General features: G+C 38.2%; 1 protein-coding gene across 7 annotated transcripts in view; it reads right to left on the bottom strand.

Moving 5' to 3' along the window:
* Positions 1-18885, bottom strand: part of Ptprk (protein tyrosine phosphatase receptor type K) — a 503412-nt gene that overhangs the window by 70079 nt on the left and 414448 nt on the right. For all 7 annotated transcript variants that reach the window (XM_051175466.1, XM_051175470.1, XM_051175468.1 and 4 more), the window contains exon 13: positions 15728-15764. In XM_051175466.1, coding sequence (XP_051031423.1) covers positions 15728-15764 — 37 coding nt within the window. The remainder of the gene's footprint in view (positions 1-15727; positions 15765-18885) is intronic.

The raw sequence follows: 18885 nt of genomic DNA, 5'->3' as shown, positions 1-18885 counted from the left end.
TGTCCACACACACCCACACATCATGCATGTAACAATGATGAAAATAGCTAAATCTTGAAAGATATCCAGCAAACAGTCAAATATCTTAAGAATGCAAAGTATTAAAAAAGCAAACATGTAAAAAATTTCTATCTATAACATAACAGTAGATTGGTGACTTGTTTTACAAAGTCAAAATCCAAACAGCCTGTATTTATTTTAGATAAGAATATATGTGACTAGCCAGGCATTGGTGGCACACGCCTTTAATCCAAGCACTTGGGAGGCAGAAGCAGGCAGATCTCTGTGAGTTCCAGGCCAGCCTGATCTAAAGAGCTAGTTTCAGAACAGGCTCCAAAGCAATACAGAGAAACCCTGTCTCAAAAAACAAAAACAACCAACCAAACAAAACAACCAAACAACAACAACAAAAGAATATATGTGACGAATAGCATTGATTAACCAATTCAATGTTATAAGAATTTGATAACACACTACTTCATGAATGGACCGTGCTTTAAAAAAAAAAAAAAATGTAAAAATGGAGTGCACAGAGTTGGTGGGGTCACTCAGAGAAGGTTATTTTATGACTTACGAAAGATGCATACAAAGTAGCCTCTAACTCCAATCCTATATGCCTTCCTTTCTTCAACACATTTCTTGGACCTTGGTTTGGTTTAGTGCCAGACAAACAACACATAAGCAATACTTTCTGAATGAATGACTGGATCATTGGTATCCATTGAACAATAGATAAACTCAAGCGATGACCATTGTCATCATGATGATGTGGGCCTGATGTTAAAGGAATCACACAGCACAAAGTGGTTTCTACCCAGATAACTTATAAGAACGTCACTCAGAGAACATTCAAATTAATGAGATGAAGTCTGATACTGCAGGCTCCATATGATCTTCATCTCCCATTCACCTTTCTACTAACCTTCTTGTTTCCTGCAGCCCCCTCGGCAGAGACAGACTAACACAAAACCACAACTATTTCAAACCATCTCTCCTAGTGACTGAACTTCTCAGAAAAGTAATAACTGCATACTGCAGAATGGCTTCTTATACAGAATTCAGAACGGAGAGGATTGTTTTCAGTGTGAGTGAGGGAAAGCATGGCACAGGTTAGTTTTCTTGGGGTAAACAGCAGCAAATTGGAAATGTACAAGACTCAGGTGGCTTCCTCAAAGGCAGGCTGCAGGTTAAGGACACATATATAAAAGTCAGGTGTTGTAAATAGCAGCTGCAGCCAGCAACTCCAACAACATCATCAAGTCAAGCATGGCGAAGGCAAACATCCACAGACCAAGTATTACGAAAAGGACAATTGGTATTTTTCCCAAGGGGTCTGCCATTCCTAGGTCTGTACAAATACTAAGAGGGCTGATATATCACCCACATTTCTACATTTCTGAAAACAATATGGAATTGGGCATAGACTTTTCACAGGCAGACTTTTCATAGACTTTCCTAGTAAATTTATTAAGAGCTTTGAAATATAGTATAGGAAATGTAAAAAGTGGGAACAAGATCCTAAAATGTGAAACTCGACCAATTCAAGTGTTAAGAACAAGAGATAACAAACCTAAAACTCGTTAGATGTTGAGAAAATATTTTCTGTGCCTTTGAAATTGAAGCACACTAAATATTAAATTTATTCAAGTATGTTTCATCTTTTTCCTATAACAGGCTATGAAACCAAAAAGAATTTTTTTAACAAATTTTCATTTCTCCATGTGTTTTGCAAGTGTAAAAGTGGTCACATCGTTTACGTAAAAAAATAAATAAATAAAAATGACCATACTAAAGTCATTTTCTGTTCTGAAATAATTTTAAACAAATAAGGCAAACTCAAAATACATCATTTACTATCTTTTCCTCCTATCAATCACTCATAGTGGTCACCGCTCATTCAAGAAAGATTCAATTAACTTTCTACTCTAATGCCATTTATTAAATCAGAGATAATCTTCAAAGTAATCCACATTTCATTAAAATCTGAATAGAATCCATAATTTCAGACACTAAGCTGATAGAGGATAAAGAATATTTTGTTTGTCTATAATAGAGCAATAATCATAAACCAGTGCTCTATAATACTCTGCAAATGTGTCCTGATGAGACCAAATGGGATTTTAATTTCTTTTCCCTATAATAGGATAAATATAGAAAGGTTGGAAGAGAGAGTGTGGCTATAATATTGCAATATGAAGTATATAATCCCTGTAAAGCGGGGATTCACTCCAAAGACTTGTTTTTAATTGCTATAAATAAAACACTTGAGCTTTTCTCTGACTTAGCATTTGCCTTTTCAAACAAAGTTATAAATCCAGGCATCTATACTGCCACTGTATAGATGAGAGATTCAGGAATTCAGGAGCTAGATAGATGCTTCAGTGGTTAAGGACACTTGCTACTCCTGAAGATGACTCAGGTTTGGTTCTCAGCACACTATAGTTCCAATGGATCCAATGCCTTCTCTTGATTTCAGGAAGGACCAATCAAACCCACAGCACACATGTATACATGTAAGAAAACATTAATATACATAAAATAAAATTTAAATCTTGAAGGATCAGAAAGACGGCTTAGAGGTTAAGCTTATACCAGCACTCACACCAAGTAGCCTGTTGTTCAGATACAAGGCACCTGACACTTCGTTCTAGACTCTGGAAGGACCTGTGTGCGCTCAGATGCAATTGCACGCGCGCGCGCGCGCAAGACACACACACACACACACTAAAATAATTTATATTGTTTATTATGTGTGTGTTTCTATGTTCAGGTTTATGTACACACATATACACTAAGAGTGTGCATGTGTTTGAAATTTGGAAAGAGGATGTCTTCAATATTTCTTGGAAACCTCCTTAGCTCATATTCAAGTTCAAGCTTTATAAATTTTACTTCCTACATAACTGCATGGCACAATTCATTTTGATTTCTGATCTGAAACAAGGATTCTCTTCCCTCACTTTCTAGTACCAAGTTCTTCATCTTCTTCTGAACCCTGCTACAGAGATATCAATGTTTGCCTCTCTACTAACAGCTTGCTGAATGCAATCTAGGCTTTTGCTTCTATGCTTTTCAAAATTCCTAAAAGCCTCTTCCACTGCCCAATTCCAAGGTTACTCCCACCTTGTGTGTGTTATAGTTAGATTCTACTTTTAGGTGTCAAAAACCTTTCCTTGATGGGCTTAGGCACACATCTTTAAATCCCAGCACTTGGAAAGCAGAGACAGGCATATAGTTCTCTGTGAGTTTAAGGCCAGCCCAGTCTACATAGTAAACTCCAGGACAGCCAGAGCTACATAATGAGACCTTATCTTGAAATATAAACAAAGGAAACAAGGAGCAAATAAGCTAATCCATTCCTTATCCATTAGTCACAGTTTGTTACTAAACTACGACTGACTTGTGGGCCAAAGGAACATAAATGTTATCCTGCTTCTGAAATGGTGAATTCATGAACAAGTCCAGAGAGACTAATATCCAGATGTTCCTGTGGTTTGCCTCTCTGAGATGCAAGGAGGGAATGAGTTTCTTGTCTTTTTTTGAGTCCTCAAAGGCAACTTGAATTCCTAGGCTCAAGCTTCTTTCTGCTTCAAAGGACATTATCATCATTCCAATTTTTGCTTCTGTCAGCAGGTCCCTTCGATGACTTTGACCCTTTCTCCTCTACCTATCAAGGTTTTTACAGTGACACTGAGCATACCTGAAAAATCCAAAGCTAATTTTCCTACCATATAATCCACAATGGTCAGTGTCCATTTTGCTACAGAAGATCACATACATATAGGATTAAAATACCAATCATGACAAACTTAATCTACTTTATACAATATGAGTTAATGTCAACTGCTGCAGTTTTGATTGACATCTTCAAAAAGGGTCATGGGAGAGGAAATCTTACCTCTCTAAATTTTGCCATCTCTGCTCTGTCATAAGAGCCTATGCCAGTTGTAAAGTTATTTCTGTCTCATTAGTCACTCAAGGCAACTTTCTTAGAATTGAATTAAATTTAGAATCTTGCTGCTAGTATTATTTGAACGAAATACTCCATGTTAAAATGCTCTTCAATGAAGAAGGGGCACCCTTGGTTTCAGGGTAATATTAGCCTCCAGATTGTTCTTCTCCCTCCCTCCCTCCCTCCCTCCCTTCCTTCCTCCCTCCCTCCCTCCCTTCCTACTGACTGGGCCCAGGCCCTTGTGAATGCTAAGAGAACACTCTATCATTGAGCTATATAAGTCTTCAGATTCTACATTTTCACTTTTCATCTTTTCCAAATAGTAGGGAAATACCTCATGAATACCAAAGATAATTCCTCTACAATATTATACAACCAAATTAAATAGGAAATTCATTCACTTAATTGCACCAGTCAAAATTCTGTCTGCCTTAATTTTTCTATTCTTCAAATACCAAATTTAATCTAATCATAAAGTCCTATAGATTTATCTCTTGTTTCCATTGCCATTGATTTAGTCCTGCTACCAACATGCCTAACATTTAAAATCACAATATCCTTCCTAACATGCACCCTGTTAACACAAGCTGACACTGCCATCCATTCTCTGGATCATCCAGCATAGTCCTTAAAAGCAAGAAGAAAACTCCAATTCCCCACATAAATTCTGCTGTGGCTTTCCTTTATATGTGGAGCAGAACATATACTCTCAGCATGGTGTACAAGTCACCAAAAATTCAGCTGTTTTTGGATACTCATTTGGTCCTGGGCCCTTGTTGCTGTCTCTTCTGTTTGGTAAGCTTTTCAGGCAACTTATAGGCCAGGCTCTTTATATACACTTTTTGTCATTTATGTCCTAGCTCAAACATAGCTTCAGAAAGTATTTATCTGAAATCCTATCAGAATTAGCTTCACTTAGAGAAGTCACTTAAAGTCACATCAGCCAGTTCTGTTTTCTGCATTGCCTGTCTCATGAATTTAACATTATTTTGTTTCAGTTGTAGGTATGTGCTGCCTGTTGTGACTTGAATGACAACTGTCCTCCACAGGCTCATGGATCTGAATAGTGGTATCATTTAGGGCAGTTATGGAACTATTAGGATGGGGAGCCTTGCTGGAGAAAGTAGTCACTGGGATGGATCTGAATGGTTTCTGGCCTGGCCCCACATCCTCTCTACTTCTTGTATTGAGATGTGACCTCGAGTACCGTGCTTCTATGCCTTGTGTACTGTGAAAACAGCATACTGGAAAAAGGAAAAACAAACAAACAAACAAACAAACAACAACCCACTCATCCTTAAGTGGATTCAGCTATGGTATTTTATTACAGCAACAGAAATGTGACTAATGCAGTCTCCTCACCAAAATAAGAGCTCCTGCAACAACCCCATGCCAATCCTCTGGCCTAGAATTATTCAGACACATAAATGGTACTTGACTCATCTGTTTACTTTTATGTGTTTGTTGAAGAAATGATTGAACTTATTAGGAGAATTCCTGAAGAAACTTGTCAGGTACAACTTTGCTGTCGCATCTTCTGGCAGTTGAGTGGCTATATGTTCAGGTGACTTACAGAGTCATCAATCAGAACTCATCACTTTCCTGACATTAGAAATAATTCCTCTTTTATACACCTCCAACATGTTAGGTGGATACATAGATAACACTACACATTTTTACCCAACATTTTAGGAGGATATTCATACAATTCTGCACATATTTACACAACATGTTAGGAGGATACATACACAACACTGTACAACTCACAAAACATGTTAAAAGAATACATATACAACACTGCACATATTTACACAACCTGAGAATTGTTTGTGCATTTATTTCTGGACTTTAATTTTTCTCAGGTCTTTTGTCAATAATTAGAGTATTAGCTTCTCAAAGGTTGTTTCTTGTGACCTGTATTCATATTAATGACAAAATTCCAGGGTATAAAACTCACAACCTGTTTTCCTCATGATTCAAACACATTACAATTAAAGAGAAATGAGGAAATTAAAAACTCAAGCAAGTCACCAGAGTAGCCTCCCTCCTGCAGCATGCAGCAAATGGGAACAAATGCAGAGAGTCACAGTCAGACATTATGCAGAGAATGAGAGATCTTGGAATATTTGACCCTCAATACGCCTCTCCTTAGGGGTCAGGGAACCCAGCAGCAGAAGAGGCAGAAAGCATTCAAGAGCCAGAAGTGGAGGACATCAAGGAAAAAACTCCCTCTAAATCAACATCATCAATGCATATACGAACGAACGAGCTCACAGAGACTGAGGCAGCACGCACCGGCCTGCATGAGTCTGCACCAGAGGGGGTCCGAGAACAGAAAGAAGTGGACACATGCCCCCCGTCCCTAACCCAGAAGCTATCTCTAACGAATAAACACTTGCAAATGAAGACTTAGATTTCTACACGGGAGTCCCAATGGAGAAATAAACTACTTCTCAAAGGTAGGCTACATGCCCAGCAGTAGATGGCCAACAGAAAATTAACTCTGGAAATCTCTGGATGCTCCTTGTCTCAAAATGTCATGATAGGATTGTTTTTATTTTATCTTATTTTTTTTATTTTTACTTCATTGTATAAATATATAGATACACATTGTCTTTCTTTGCCCTACATGCCTTTTGTGTACATATTATGGCTTCCGGTGTAGCATTTTTATGGGACCCTGTGTGGACTAAAGACTACACTTCCATCTACATCTGTTTCTTATACTGTGTCGTGCGCTGTTTTCCTTCTGGTTGTTTTGTCCTATTCCAATGTGTAGGTTTTTGTTTCATCTTACTATATTTAGAGGCCTGCTTGTTTTCTAATGAGAGACAGAAAGGGGATAGATTTGGATAGGAGGGTAGTTAGGGAGGAACTGGGAAAAGTAAAATTGCAAGATATATATATATATAATATATAAATATAAATTTATATAAATATATATATATATATATATATATATATATATATATATATATATATATATATATAAATAATCTGAGGGGGGAAAAGGCTATTTTCAGGAAAATAAAAGCCAGTTTAAAAAAAAATACCCTCAGGTAAAACAAGTTTTCCAACTAAACTAACTTTGTTTTGTTTTTTTGCTTTTTGTTTTTTTTTATTGTAACTATACTACTTTAGATCGGAAGAACTCCTAAACAAAGGTAGAATTTCCGTTTCTATACTGTCTTTTGTACAATTATAAGAAAGTGAACATGACATTGTTTTTAACAGTCAGCAATAAGAAGCCTAGCTAAAATACACCTGATACATCTTCAGAGCAGTGAAAAAAGTAACCCTGATGAGTAACAGAGTAATTTTGTAAATAGACAGTAAAATGGAATACATTACTTCATTCATTCATCTATTTTAAAAAGATGGACAGGTTATGTTACATATCAGGTGCAGATTTCAGTTTAAGCGATTGTCACCCCCCCCCAATTCCCCCATGTAAACCCTAAAGCCCATCTAGTGAGGTCACTGTGGTGAGAATTTCTTAGTAATAAACTATGCAACCATTTAGCCTTTGAATCCATTGTGGATGCAGCGTATGTTGTCTCCTCTAGCGACAAAGGTAGTTTAGGCTTGCACACAGTTTTAAAAGCCTATTAGCTATTAACTTTTGAGAATATTCATCTCCACTTTAAATAAAAACGGTTGCAACGTTAAGAACTTTGTCAGAGTGACTGAAAACACAGGTGCCTAACAAGCTGTTGCTGTAAATCATGGTGATGCTTGAAACTTTATTATAATGATGTGTCCCTGACTTGACTTCACTTAGAGATGCTTTCATTTTCCCCCCAGGCTACAGTCTAAACTTTAATATTAAAGCTACTTTTCTGTAGCTTTCTTCCTCTGAATTAATGAAAAAACAAAACCTCAAATCAGAGTTTTGAAAACAAGAGTGAACACAATGCATAGGAAGAGGAATATGTGTATCTTCTCTGTTGGGGGAAAGAGTGTGGGTCCCAGCAAGGACGCAGCTCAGGCATGCAGGAAAGGTGACAGCTGCTCTCCCCTCCACACCCCTTTTCTCTCTGGACAAGGTTTCAGAAGGGTTGATGATTTCCTCATTCATAGCTAATTTACCCCAAAGAAAAAAGCAGGTATACTCCGGCCCAGTGTATTTACTAAAAATTGATTTAATGTGTATGGATGTTTTGCCTGCGTGTATATCAATATCCACTCACCACATGTGTGTTCAATACTCTAAGAGGCCAGGAGAGGGCATTGATTCCATAAGACTGGAGTTACAGACAGTTGTGAGCTACCATGTGGGTGTCGGATATTGTCATCTCTCCAGGCCCCTGTGCAGAATTTTTCAGTGGCTGAATGGAACTATCATAGGTTACCATTTTCTACCTGCAAAACAATCTCACAGTAATAGTTAAGAAATTGTGGTTAGGATTTTAGCAGCTGAAGCCCATTTAGGGATTTTTGTCTTTAGCTTTCTCTGCTGATAAAGCATCCCTTGGTGCTGTTTTGTAAGGGATGAGGCACAGGTAGCTATTGAAAGGTGAGGGTTTTGGAGATGCCCTGAGGTTCACATTCAGCCGTGGTGACTGCAGAAGGGAAGCATGACCACAGTTCCTGCATGCTGCACAACCAGACACAGCTCCATGGTGTTGGTTATTTTTCAAAGTCTGTCACTTGAAACAGCATTTTCCTCCATCTGTATCCTCAGAGAAAAGGGCACCAATGACGATTTGACAACAGTTTAGACAAAATGAAGACTGTAGAGAAAATGCTTTTGAGAAGTTACTTTTATGACACCAATTGGGGAATAGAAAACAGTGGAGAAGAAGAAAGGAAGCAGATGTACTATTGTTGGTACGTTCTACATATCACCTTAAATGTTGATCTCTTCTCGGAATGTGCTGGTGTATGTTCAATACTGTCATCCTTACAATTAAAATCTGTCTCCTAACATTTGTATAGAATTATTCAGCATCTTGTCCCTTAGCAATGCTAAGTTTGAAACTAATTTTATATATATATATATAATTAGTTTCAAACTATATATATATATAATTAGTTTGAAACTAATTGTAGGTAAATATGTATACAGCTCTATGTGCCACCACAACACAGCTTCAATATTATTCAAACTTATTGTTTCTTTTTCTGAATTGGATTATCAGTTCTCTATGAATTATTATTTTGCTAGTTTCTCACAAATACTTTACTGCAGTATTATGATTCAGGTTGAGCTTTTCTAATACTAAAAGAAGAGTATTATTGAAAGCAAGTCAAAAATCAACTACATCACAATGAATTATATTCTAAGTATGGTTATACAAAACCTATAGCTTCATAAAGAATAATAAGACTGTCTATATATATTTTATATATGTTTCTCTTATTGGTTGATGAATAACACAGTTTGGCCAATAGAGGCTGGAAGATAGGTGGGACTAGGAGACAACGAGAATTCTGGGAAAGGTAGGCAGAGGGAGACAGCAAAGAAATACCATGGAGTAGAGGAAGGAGTAACCGGTCCGGACCCTTCTCCAGTAAGGTAAGCCCATGTGGAAATACTTAGATTTATAGAAATGGGTTAATAATTTAGTCAGAGCGAGCCAATAAGAAGCCCTAGCCATCGGCTAACAAGTTATAATTAATATATGGCTCTGTGTGTTTATTTGGGAATGAAAGGCAGCTGTGGAACCTGGCTGAAAAGAAACGCCTGCTACAAGTGTCCTCTCATTTATGTTAAGTTGCTGACACTATGCACACTGCATGCTAATTCAACATAAAAGGTTATCAACCACATGAATCAAGTTCAAGTAAGTTATCTGAACTGAGGAAGCTGATTGTATCCATCCTTAAAAACCATAATCCACCAATCTGTAGTCGTATAATGGCGGCTGATTATTTAAAGTCAATTTGTAAAGTTTCCAATCAACTAGAGTAAGCCAGTAGCCCTCTCCATTTTGCCTTTTAATTAGTGCTTAAATACATTTATGGCATAAGAATGAACCTCTCTGAAGCACCGTTCTTGTCTCCAAACCCCAGAAATTTAGGTTAAAAACAAAACAATGCAGCAAAGGAGTATCTAAGTTTGTGCCTGTTCCATAGCTTTTGGTGATGATCTGAACAGATTGAGGTATAATGTCATCCTTTGTCTCCACAGACTTTGGCAGGAATGTGAATTGTGTCTTTTAAGGAAGGGCAGGTGACAGGTCAAAGTCATCTCAAGAAACAAATTGACTTTAAAGAGCGAAAATGCTGGAGTCATCGCGAAGCGTGCATGGCAAGAATATGCAGGTAGAATTAAGTGGTGACTAACGGGGCTCCCTCAGGTACTCACTACCCACCCTTGTGTGATCAGGAAGTAGAACTCAGGAACAGACTTATGGATTCCGTGACGGCTGAAGAAATGAACACCCCACTTGTAAGTGGTTTTCTCTCCATAGGAAAGCTAGTGTAGAGCTGGGGAGAAAGTGAATACGATCCTCTGAAGTTCACGGTCTTTCCTGTTTCAGGAGATGAGCAATACTTTGGGCAGGGTGGAAAATTTTATTATGAAGGAAACCTGTACACTCACATCGTTTATGATCTAGTAAATCTTGCCGTGTATCAGAATGCAAAGCTAGCTACAGCCATAGAGGTCAGGCAGTGGTGGCACACACCTTTCAATCCAGCAGCCACACTAGTTAGCCATAGAAGTTGGGTAGTCGTGGTGCATGCCTTTAATCTCAGCACAAGAGAGGAATATAAGCCAGGATCAGGGCCTCAGAGCTGGCATTCCATCTCATGTTGAGGCAAGTAGTCTCCAGCCATGTTGAGGACAGGGTCTCCCAAGCCTTGGCAGAGGTGAGAGCTCTCTGGCTGCTCAGTTGCTTTGCTTTTGTGATCTTCAGCTTTAACCTCAATATCTGTCTCTGTGTTTATATTATTTATATTACACTCATATTCATGTGATTTAAAAAAGAGAAAAATGTTAGACAAAGACTATTCCTGCGATGTGATGTAGCGGTTATTGGGAATATTGACACAAAACTTGAGGGATAATTTCAATAATAAGATGAAAAATCAGCAACAACCCTTGCTAACTTTAAGCTTCACTTTTGCAATTGCTATGCAGAGTTCTTATGCTCAGGTGCAGTTAATATTTCAGTACATCCAACTGAAGTCAGAGAGGTTCAATCAGCAAAGCATCGTACATTCTTGTGCTGCTAAGTAATACTCATTCATGTGACGTTTAATGAAATTTTCATCTTTTATCATAATGGCTACATCTGGAATCAAGGTAGTAAGGGATTTCCTTTAGAGTTTCTGCTTGAATATATCAAACCATTTAATTCTTAATATACTACAATAGTACCCTCATACTGTAGACCAACAGAGTTCTAGAACACAGTCATATGAATCACAGTGACCAAGCAGAAGACTTTCAGCTAAACTGCCTTCCTCGTCATGCACACAGTCATTTGAATGAAAATGTCAATGTCACTTATTCTAACGGAACTCATTCAAATAAATATTATGTTAAACTTAATTCATATTAGTTTACAAATTCTGTATCTAATTAACTACAGACTCACATAGAATCTCAGCTTTGGAATCTTTAAAAAAGATTTATTTGTTTGTTTGTTTACTATGTATACAACATTCTGCCTCCATGAATGCCTGCACACCAGAAGAGGGCACCAGATCTTATTACAGATGAATGTGAGGCACCACATGGTTGCTTGGAAATTGAACCCAGGACCTCTGCAAGAGCTCTTAACCTCTGAGCCATTTCTCCAGTCCCCTGAATATATATATATATATATATATATATATATATATATATATTTTTTTTTTTTGTAAAATATAAGGTGACCTATAAATTCACATTTCAAGAAACAAACAATCCCACCTGACATACAACTCGTCACATGCAAGTGCTCTGATACTTTTCTAAACTGTGGGGAGTGCTGTAATCAGTTTGATTAAATATTAAAGCAAAACATGTACCTCACATTTAAATTCAATTACCAACTCAACAAATATTTGTTGTACATAATAAGACTTTCATCTTGTATTTGTTCTTGGAATATAGTGCTATATGAGACTGTTGAGTCAGAGTATTAAACTTGACTAAGTGTTTAAGTTAAAAATAAACATAAATACATCCTATCTAACAGAACAAACTATAAAAGGCCACTGAAAACTAGAATGTTTTACAACAGAGACATCTGGACTTCTAGAGCATCATACTTTCTTTCTTTCTTTCTTTTTTTTTAAGCAAGGCTGACTTATATATGAAGGGTATTAGGAAAGTTGTGTCCTACTTTCTCAGTATTTCTAGCTGAGGGTGAAGACAAGGCAGGCTCTGGGGAATGGATTACACATTATGTGCACCCAGGGATGCCCCACAGGAGGCACAGGAGTCCTTTTTATCTTTCTAGTCAGCCCAGCCATTCCCTGCTTGTCTGTCCTATTGGTGACACTCTCTGAGAAGTGAAATGGTTTTGTTTCCCTGAGCACCAGGGACAGCCACCCACTTGCCACAGATTTGCCTATGGACTCGGCATTGTTTCTGTCCATGTTCATACAGTTTTCATTAGTTTGTTACCTTTAAAAAAAAATTAAGAAATCTACTCATGAAGCCATGTGTGTTTGTGTCTGGCTCTGTGTGTGTGTGTGTGTGTGTGTGTGTGTGTGTGTGTGTGTGTGTGAGAGAGAGAGAGAGAGAGAGAGAGAGAGAGAGAGAGAGAGAGACAGACAGACAGACAGAGACAGGGAGAGTGAAGCCCATACATCTCACATATATGGTTTATCAACCTATAATGGAAGTGTACATTTGTTTAACTAGTCAGTCCTTTACTGCAAGGTTTCTTTGTCTCTTCCCGGGCAGTACACTTCTATCATTTTGACCATTAAATGGGTCTTCAAGATTCCTGGCCTGAAAAATTTTATTTTCACACTGAAAAATTTCAGACAAAAAGGCAACCTCATGGTATTAGTTTAGCATGCACTTAGACAATAAGCCAGTGTTACTTTACTAAGTGTAGTTTTTCACAGGCAGAAAAATGTCAAAATTTAAAGCAAGAAATGGGATTAGATCTAGTAAAAAATATTAAATCATAGAAAAATGTTAATTTTACTCCCAATAAATTTTTATCTCCAATTTAAGCCTACTTCAGTATTTATGTTTTTATTTCCCTTATAACAACAAATAATGATTTATGTGGTTCAAAAGTAAAGTAAAACATGCCCATTTGGGGGGCTTGTCACTGCAATTTTCTAGATTTAGAACGGTGATGGAAAACATAGAGGCTCATGTGAGGCCATTATCGAGGGCAATGCTGCACTTATAACTGACATGAGAAGACACTGGTTAACGTGTGCCATATCTACACTATTCTAGGGCTCATTCAAACACATATGTATAACTGCCCCTTTATCTGTGGCAGGTTATGTTCCAAGAACTCCAGTAGATGACTAAAGCTGCAGATAACATGACATTCTGCAGATACTACCTCTTCTCCATGTTACCTATGATAAAGTTCAATATAAATTAGATATGGGATTACCAATTATAATAAATGAAATGGGACAACTATAGGAATATAGTATATTAGCTGTCAACATTAACTACTCTTATACTTAGAAACCACCATTTAAAAACGTAGGGTTTCTTGAACACAAGCACAGAAACATGGCAACACGTCATCTGCCAGCCAAGGTGGTTCCTGACTTACTTGACAGGTGCTTGGTGTATTCTCCATGAGAGCTGTGCACAAAGGCACTCGGGTCCTTGACCAGGTACAGCAAGACAGTGAACACTTTCCTTACGTTACTGCCAGTAGCTTGCGAAATTGAACATTTAACCAATTTTTTATTTCTGGAATTTTCCATTTAATATTTTCAGGCTATGATTTACCACAGATAACTTAAATCATGGAAGAAAAATCCCAGAGGAGGAACACGTATTCTACGTGTTCCCTAAATTCTCAAAACTGCTATGGGATATGCACATTATTACTCCCCTTTGGTGAATGGAGCTTTTGTAATTTGCCTGAAGTTATCAGGCAAGATCAAGATCTGAACTCAGACAGAGGAAGGCAGAGTCCCAGCACACTTAGTGTGCCACTGTCAACCAGGGATCCTGAGCTCCTTGGGATGAAACCGGGAGAAGAGAATTGACCCCAAACTGAAGGAAACCGTCTTAGCACCCTCTGGGCTGCTTGCAAATGTTCTATGTCTTACGCTAAGATGGAATTCCGTGATCTATAAACCTCCCTGGGGCATAAATACCACATAATATTTGTCATCTTGCTTTTATTGGTATCCAAAAAGGGACAAAGTGACCCAAAAACAGTTCATGCAAACAAAGCAAGTGAATGAGAAGAAAATTCTACATGCTATAATGACTTCAGCTCTCCTGATATTTTACTTTTTTTTCTATCTAAAGAACTTTCCAGTAGCTTGATAGGTGTACGTGTTACATTATTAGGGCTTGCTTTAAATCTAGAAAAGCAGAGGTGACACATAGATGAATATCTTTCATGGCTAACTTCCAGGAGTTTCAACTTTAACTAATGACGTAAAAGCCAATATTAAAAAACAACAACAACAAAACCTGTTTGTACATTAGATGCTTCTGCATATATTTTTTTCTTTTCTTTCACTGGAGTTGTTTATTTTTTAACTATCATGAGGAATCTTAGTATCTGAATGGGATCAGTAGGTTCCCCCCTCCCCGTCCCAATCTGTGAAGTTTCTTTATTAGTCCCATGAGTCAAGGGGAAATTCTTTATTGCCTGCACAAATCAAGAGAAAAACAAATGCTAATTGAGCAGATTGATAGATGGGGGGAAAAGATGAAAGGAAAGATGCCAGCATAAACAGAATATGGCAATTCATTGTTACCCCAGTGAATCAGCTACGCTTGCAAATGTGCATCAAAATACTAACTACGGCAACAAAGCTCCCAGAGGAACGAACTACTGTGCAGGCTCAAGCAGGCAGGCAGAGGGCTCTTCATCCTCGGCTAGAACACACAAAGCAGTCCTCGGCTAGAACACACAAAGCAGTGGCCTCTCCCTTGTGGAACCATGTAATTTTTAAAGGAAGGACAATACACACAGAGGTATACAAGCCTCCTCCCCATGAGGATGCCCAATACTCATTCAAAGATGACAAGACATTCTGTCTCCTCAAGCCAGCCAGGGTCAGCAGGCAGTGTTCTGGTTGCCAGCCTTTGCAGAAATAATTTCCCGGCATGGGTTGAATCAAAAAGAAAAATTACAATGTCTTCCTTCAAGTGATGAAGCCGCGGAACTGTTCTTCCACACGAGCACTCATGTGTTGCTGAATTAGCTTTGTTCCTTTTAAATCAGAACCAAATACAAATGAAGTGTTCACCTGACTGTGTAGACTCATGAGAGCCTAACATGCTTCATCTGTCTATCACACAGAATAATAGAGGTTTTGAAGTTACTGACTTGTACTCTGAACTGCTATGACTGAGTTTTTCCAAATAGGCTGATGGGCAACCTAACATCCTCAGGAACTAAGTGCAGGGATAAGCCCTCCTGAGGTTTCTAAATGCATCTTATTGTTAAAACAAGGTTCCTTTAGTTAAGAACTAGTGATGGATACAGGACCCTTATTTTGTCTTAAAGACACCTAGGTGAGTCAGAGACCTTCACAGGATCCCTTGCAATGGAAACACCACATTCAACTAGCCTGAAGCAGGGAACAAAATGCTTTGTGTTTGAAAAGGAGTAGAGAAGAAGTTAAAAATAAAAACAAAACAAAAAAGCAAAGCAAACCTCTTACCTTTGGTAGCAATTCGTACACACTGGGTTTTAGTTTCCTGGTAGAGTAAAATGAAGAGAAAATGATCAATATATTGACAATGTTTTCTCTGCTATAAACTATTATTATGACTATTAAGAAGACACATCTAGGGTTAACCAATGAGATTATGACTAAAGAATTATAATAATAAGGAAATTTCTCAGTATGTAGTCTTTGATAATAGTTCAAAACTTTAAAAAAGTTCCTAGTAATTTATAAAGATGTGTTTATAAAGATGCATGTGTCTGTATAGCTTTGTAATAAAGCAAGCTGGTATGGCAGACACAAGTTGTATGGCCTTCTATTTGCATTTGTGTTGCTTCTTAAGCTATTACAAAGATATATGTAGATATATGTATCTGCAAAGCAAATATAAATCAGAGCAAAATACAGATTCAATTTTCATATGATAGTCTTTGAACAAACCTGAACATATACTCTCACTTGGATCACTGCATGACTAAACAGCTAAACAATAGTTGTTAAGAAAGATTATTAAGCCAGGCATTGGTGGTACATGCCTTTAATCCCAGCACTTGGGAGGCAGAGGCAGGCGGATCTATGTGAGTTTGAGGCCAGCATGGTCTACAGACCAAGTACCAGGATAGGCTGCAAAACATAGAAATCCTGTCTCACAAAACCAACCAACCAAACAAACAAACAAAACAAACAAACAAACAAACAAACAAAAAGATCATCAAGACATTATCACATAGCAGTTAAAATGGAATTCTTTCCTTTAAATTTAGCTGTCAGCAACTGAATGTTTTCCAACATGGGCTTTTTTCCTACGTCTTATTACGAAGGTAGATAGAGAAAATAGAAACATTAGGAGGAAGCAACAGGAGTTATTAATGCTGAGTGGTACAAAGAGACCCAAGGGAGTCTTGGGCTCTGGTCTCCTTCTCTGTATGGAGTATGGTGCTTTATTCATTAACCAGTATGAGAAACATATACAGAATGACGACATCTCCCATCACTTCTCAGACACCTTCTTCAGTCACTGTCTATCTCTGCTTGCCTTCTCTTACTTCCTCCCTTCCCTTTCTTCCCCTCCCTCCCCTCCCCTCTCCCTCCCTCCCTTTCTTGTTACAGAGTTCCCTTCCATCAGTGTTCCCTTGATCTCCCTAGAGGTAATGGAGATAGGATTATAGGTCTCCAGCCCTCCATCTCTGCATATCTTTGAATACTCCAAATATAATAAGAGGCGTCAAAGCCAGCGAGAAAAATGAGCGGTTGTGTCCACTTTGCTGTGACTACCATCACTGTGATCAAAACAGTCAGGGTCTTGCAGACACTCCTGGTATGTTTTTCAAACCCTACAGGACAAAGGACTTAGACAGTGTGTTTCTCTGGTCACCACCACCTGGGCTGTTGCTTAGGTGACACTAGACAACATAGCATTTGATGGGATGTGGGTATATTATAGCGGGACAGGGCTCATCACACTGACCGCTTCCTTCTGCCTCTGAGTATGGACAGGCTGTTGCCCATGGGAACCCAATAAATTGCTTTTGTGTGATCCTGGACCTGCCTAATGTTCTCTCAGTTCTGTCCTTCGACTTGCATTTGCCAGGAACATGAGTTTTTCTGAAAGAGAGGCTGTCTTCAAGGGGCTTATATAATTCTCTCTTCTTTGTGGTTTTATAAACTGATAAATAATAAATCAAATTTATACAATCCCCTCTCAAACATTTTCTTTGAAAGTATGTAACATATAGAACTGGCAGAAGAATTTCTGTTTCTTCGCTGTGGCCAAAGGTTAGAGTAGCTGCAAGAGACTCTGATGCTCCAGTGTAGACTCCAAGGGATCCCGCTCTAAACATAATCTTTGTTGATTCTCTGTAGGCATTTCCAGCTTCTGTGCTGGGAGGCTCATCAGTGCTAAATCTCTGTGAATGATATGAAATACACTACCGGTGCTTTCTACCCATGTTTCTCAACCTTCCTAATGCTGTGACCCTTTAATACAGTTCCTCATGTGGTGGTGACCTCAACCATAAAATTATTTCTAGTTGCTACATCATAACTATAGTGTTGCTACTGTTATGAATCATTAATGTAATTATTTGTATTTTCTTAGGCAACCCCTGTGAAAAGGGTCATTTGATTCCTAAAGGCTGAAAACCACTGATAAACTCTGGACAAATAGCAGTGTAGATAAAGAATGTCAGAGACAATTCCCTGTAAGTACATGCATTCATCAGCGCTCCTGCCATACAGCTGAGGGGTTAACTGGAAACTATCACCTCTTTGAAGAGGAAAACTCAAACCCACAACTGTGTCCTACTTGTGTGCTATTTGTGTGTAGGGAGGGTTATTAACTTTTATCATGTCTCTGTTTTGAACAACCTAATTAGACAAGAACTTTTGAAGAAGTATGTGTACGGATGGTTTGTTAATCTTGAATGTTATTTTGATGGGATTTATCACCATGGAAACAAACCTTTGGGCATGTCTGTGAGGTATTATCCATAAACTAATTGAAGCAGAAAGACCTTCCCTAAATATAGATCACATTACCTGGTGGGCTTAGGGTACCGTGCTAGGGAAAGAAAAAGATGGGGGGGGGGAGATTTGGAGAGAACACCAGGGTTCCTTGCTGTCCCTTGTGGCCAGTCACTTCTGCCTCTTGCCCCATGCCTCGGACTCCATGGACTTAACTCTCAACTAAGGATTGAAATAAACCCTTTATCTCTTCAATGGCTTCCTGCCAGGTATTTTTGTCACAACAAGTAAAATAACTAATAGAAATCGGTGAGGACTCTAAAGAATCAAGGTATATAGGGGAAAAATGGGAAAAAGTGTGAGCATCTTCAACTATGGATAGCCTCTGCATGGAGACTGTATATTTTAAGGGTCTTTGGCATTTCTCTTTACCATATACAGGACGACCACACCAGTAGGCAGGAAAACACAGCTTGCGTGTAAAAGCAATATTCATATTATATTTGTAGAAATACAAATTGGTTGTCTCCCAGTTAAACTATTCTAAGAGCTAATACGACTCACACAATTGGTTGACACATATTGAGTATCATTTCCCAGATGCCACCAATTATACAAAGCCAAACCATTTCTGGTGTAGCTACAAGTCCATCAAAATGCCAGTGTTCGTCTGGATCTGAAATTGTTAA

This window comes from Phodopus roborovskii, unplaced genomic scaffold, assembly GCF_943737965.1.
Source record: "Phodopus roborovskii unplaced genomic scaffold, PHOROB, whole genome shotgun sequence".
NCBI classification, from domain to species: domain Eukaryota; kingdom Metazoa; phylum Chordata; class Mammalia; order Rodentia; family Cricetidae; genus Phodopus; species Phodopus roborovskii.
This window is presented reverse-complemented; position numbering and strand designations above follow the sequence as displayed.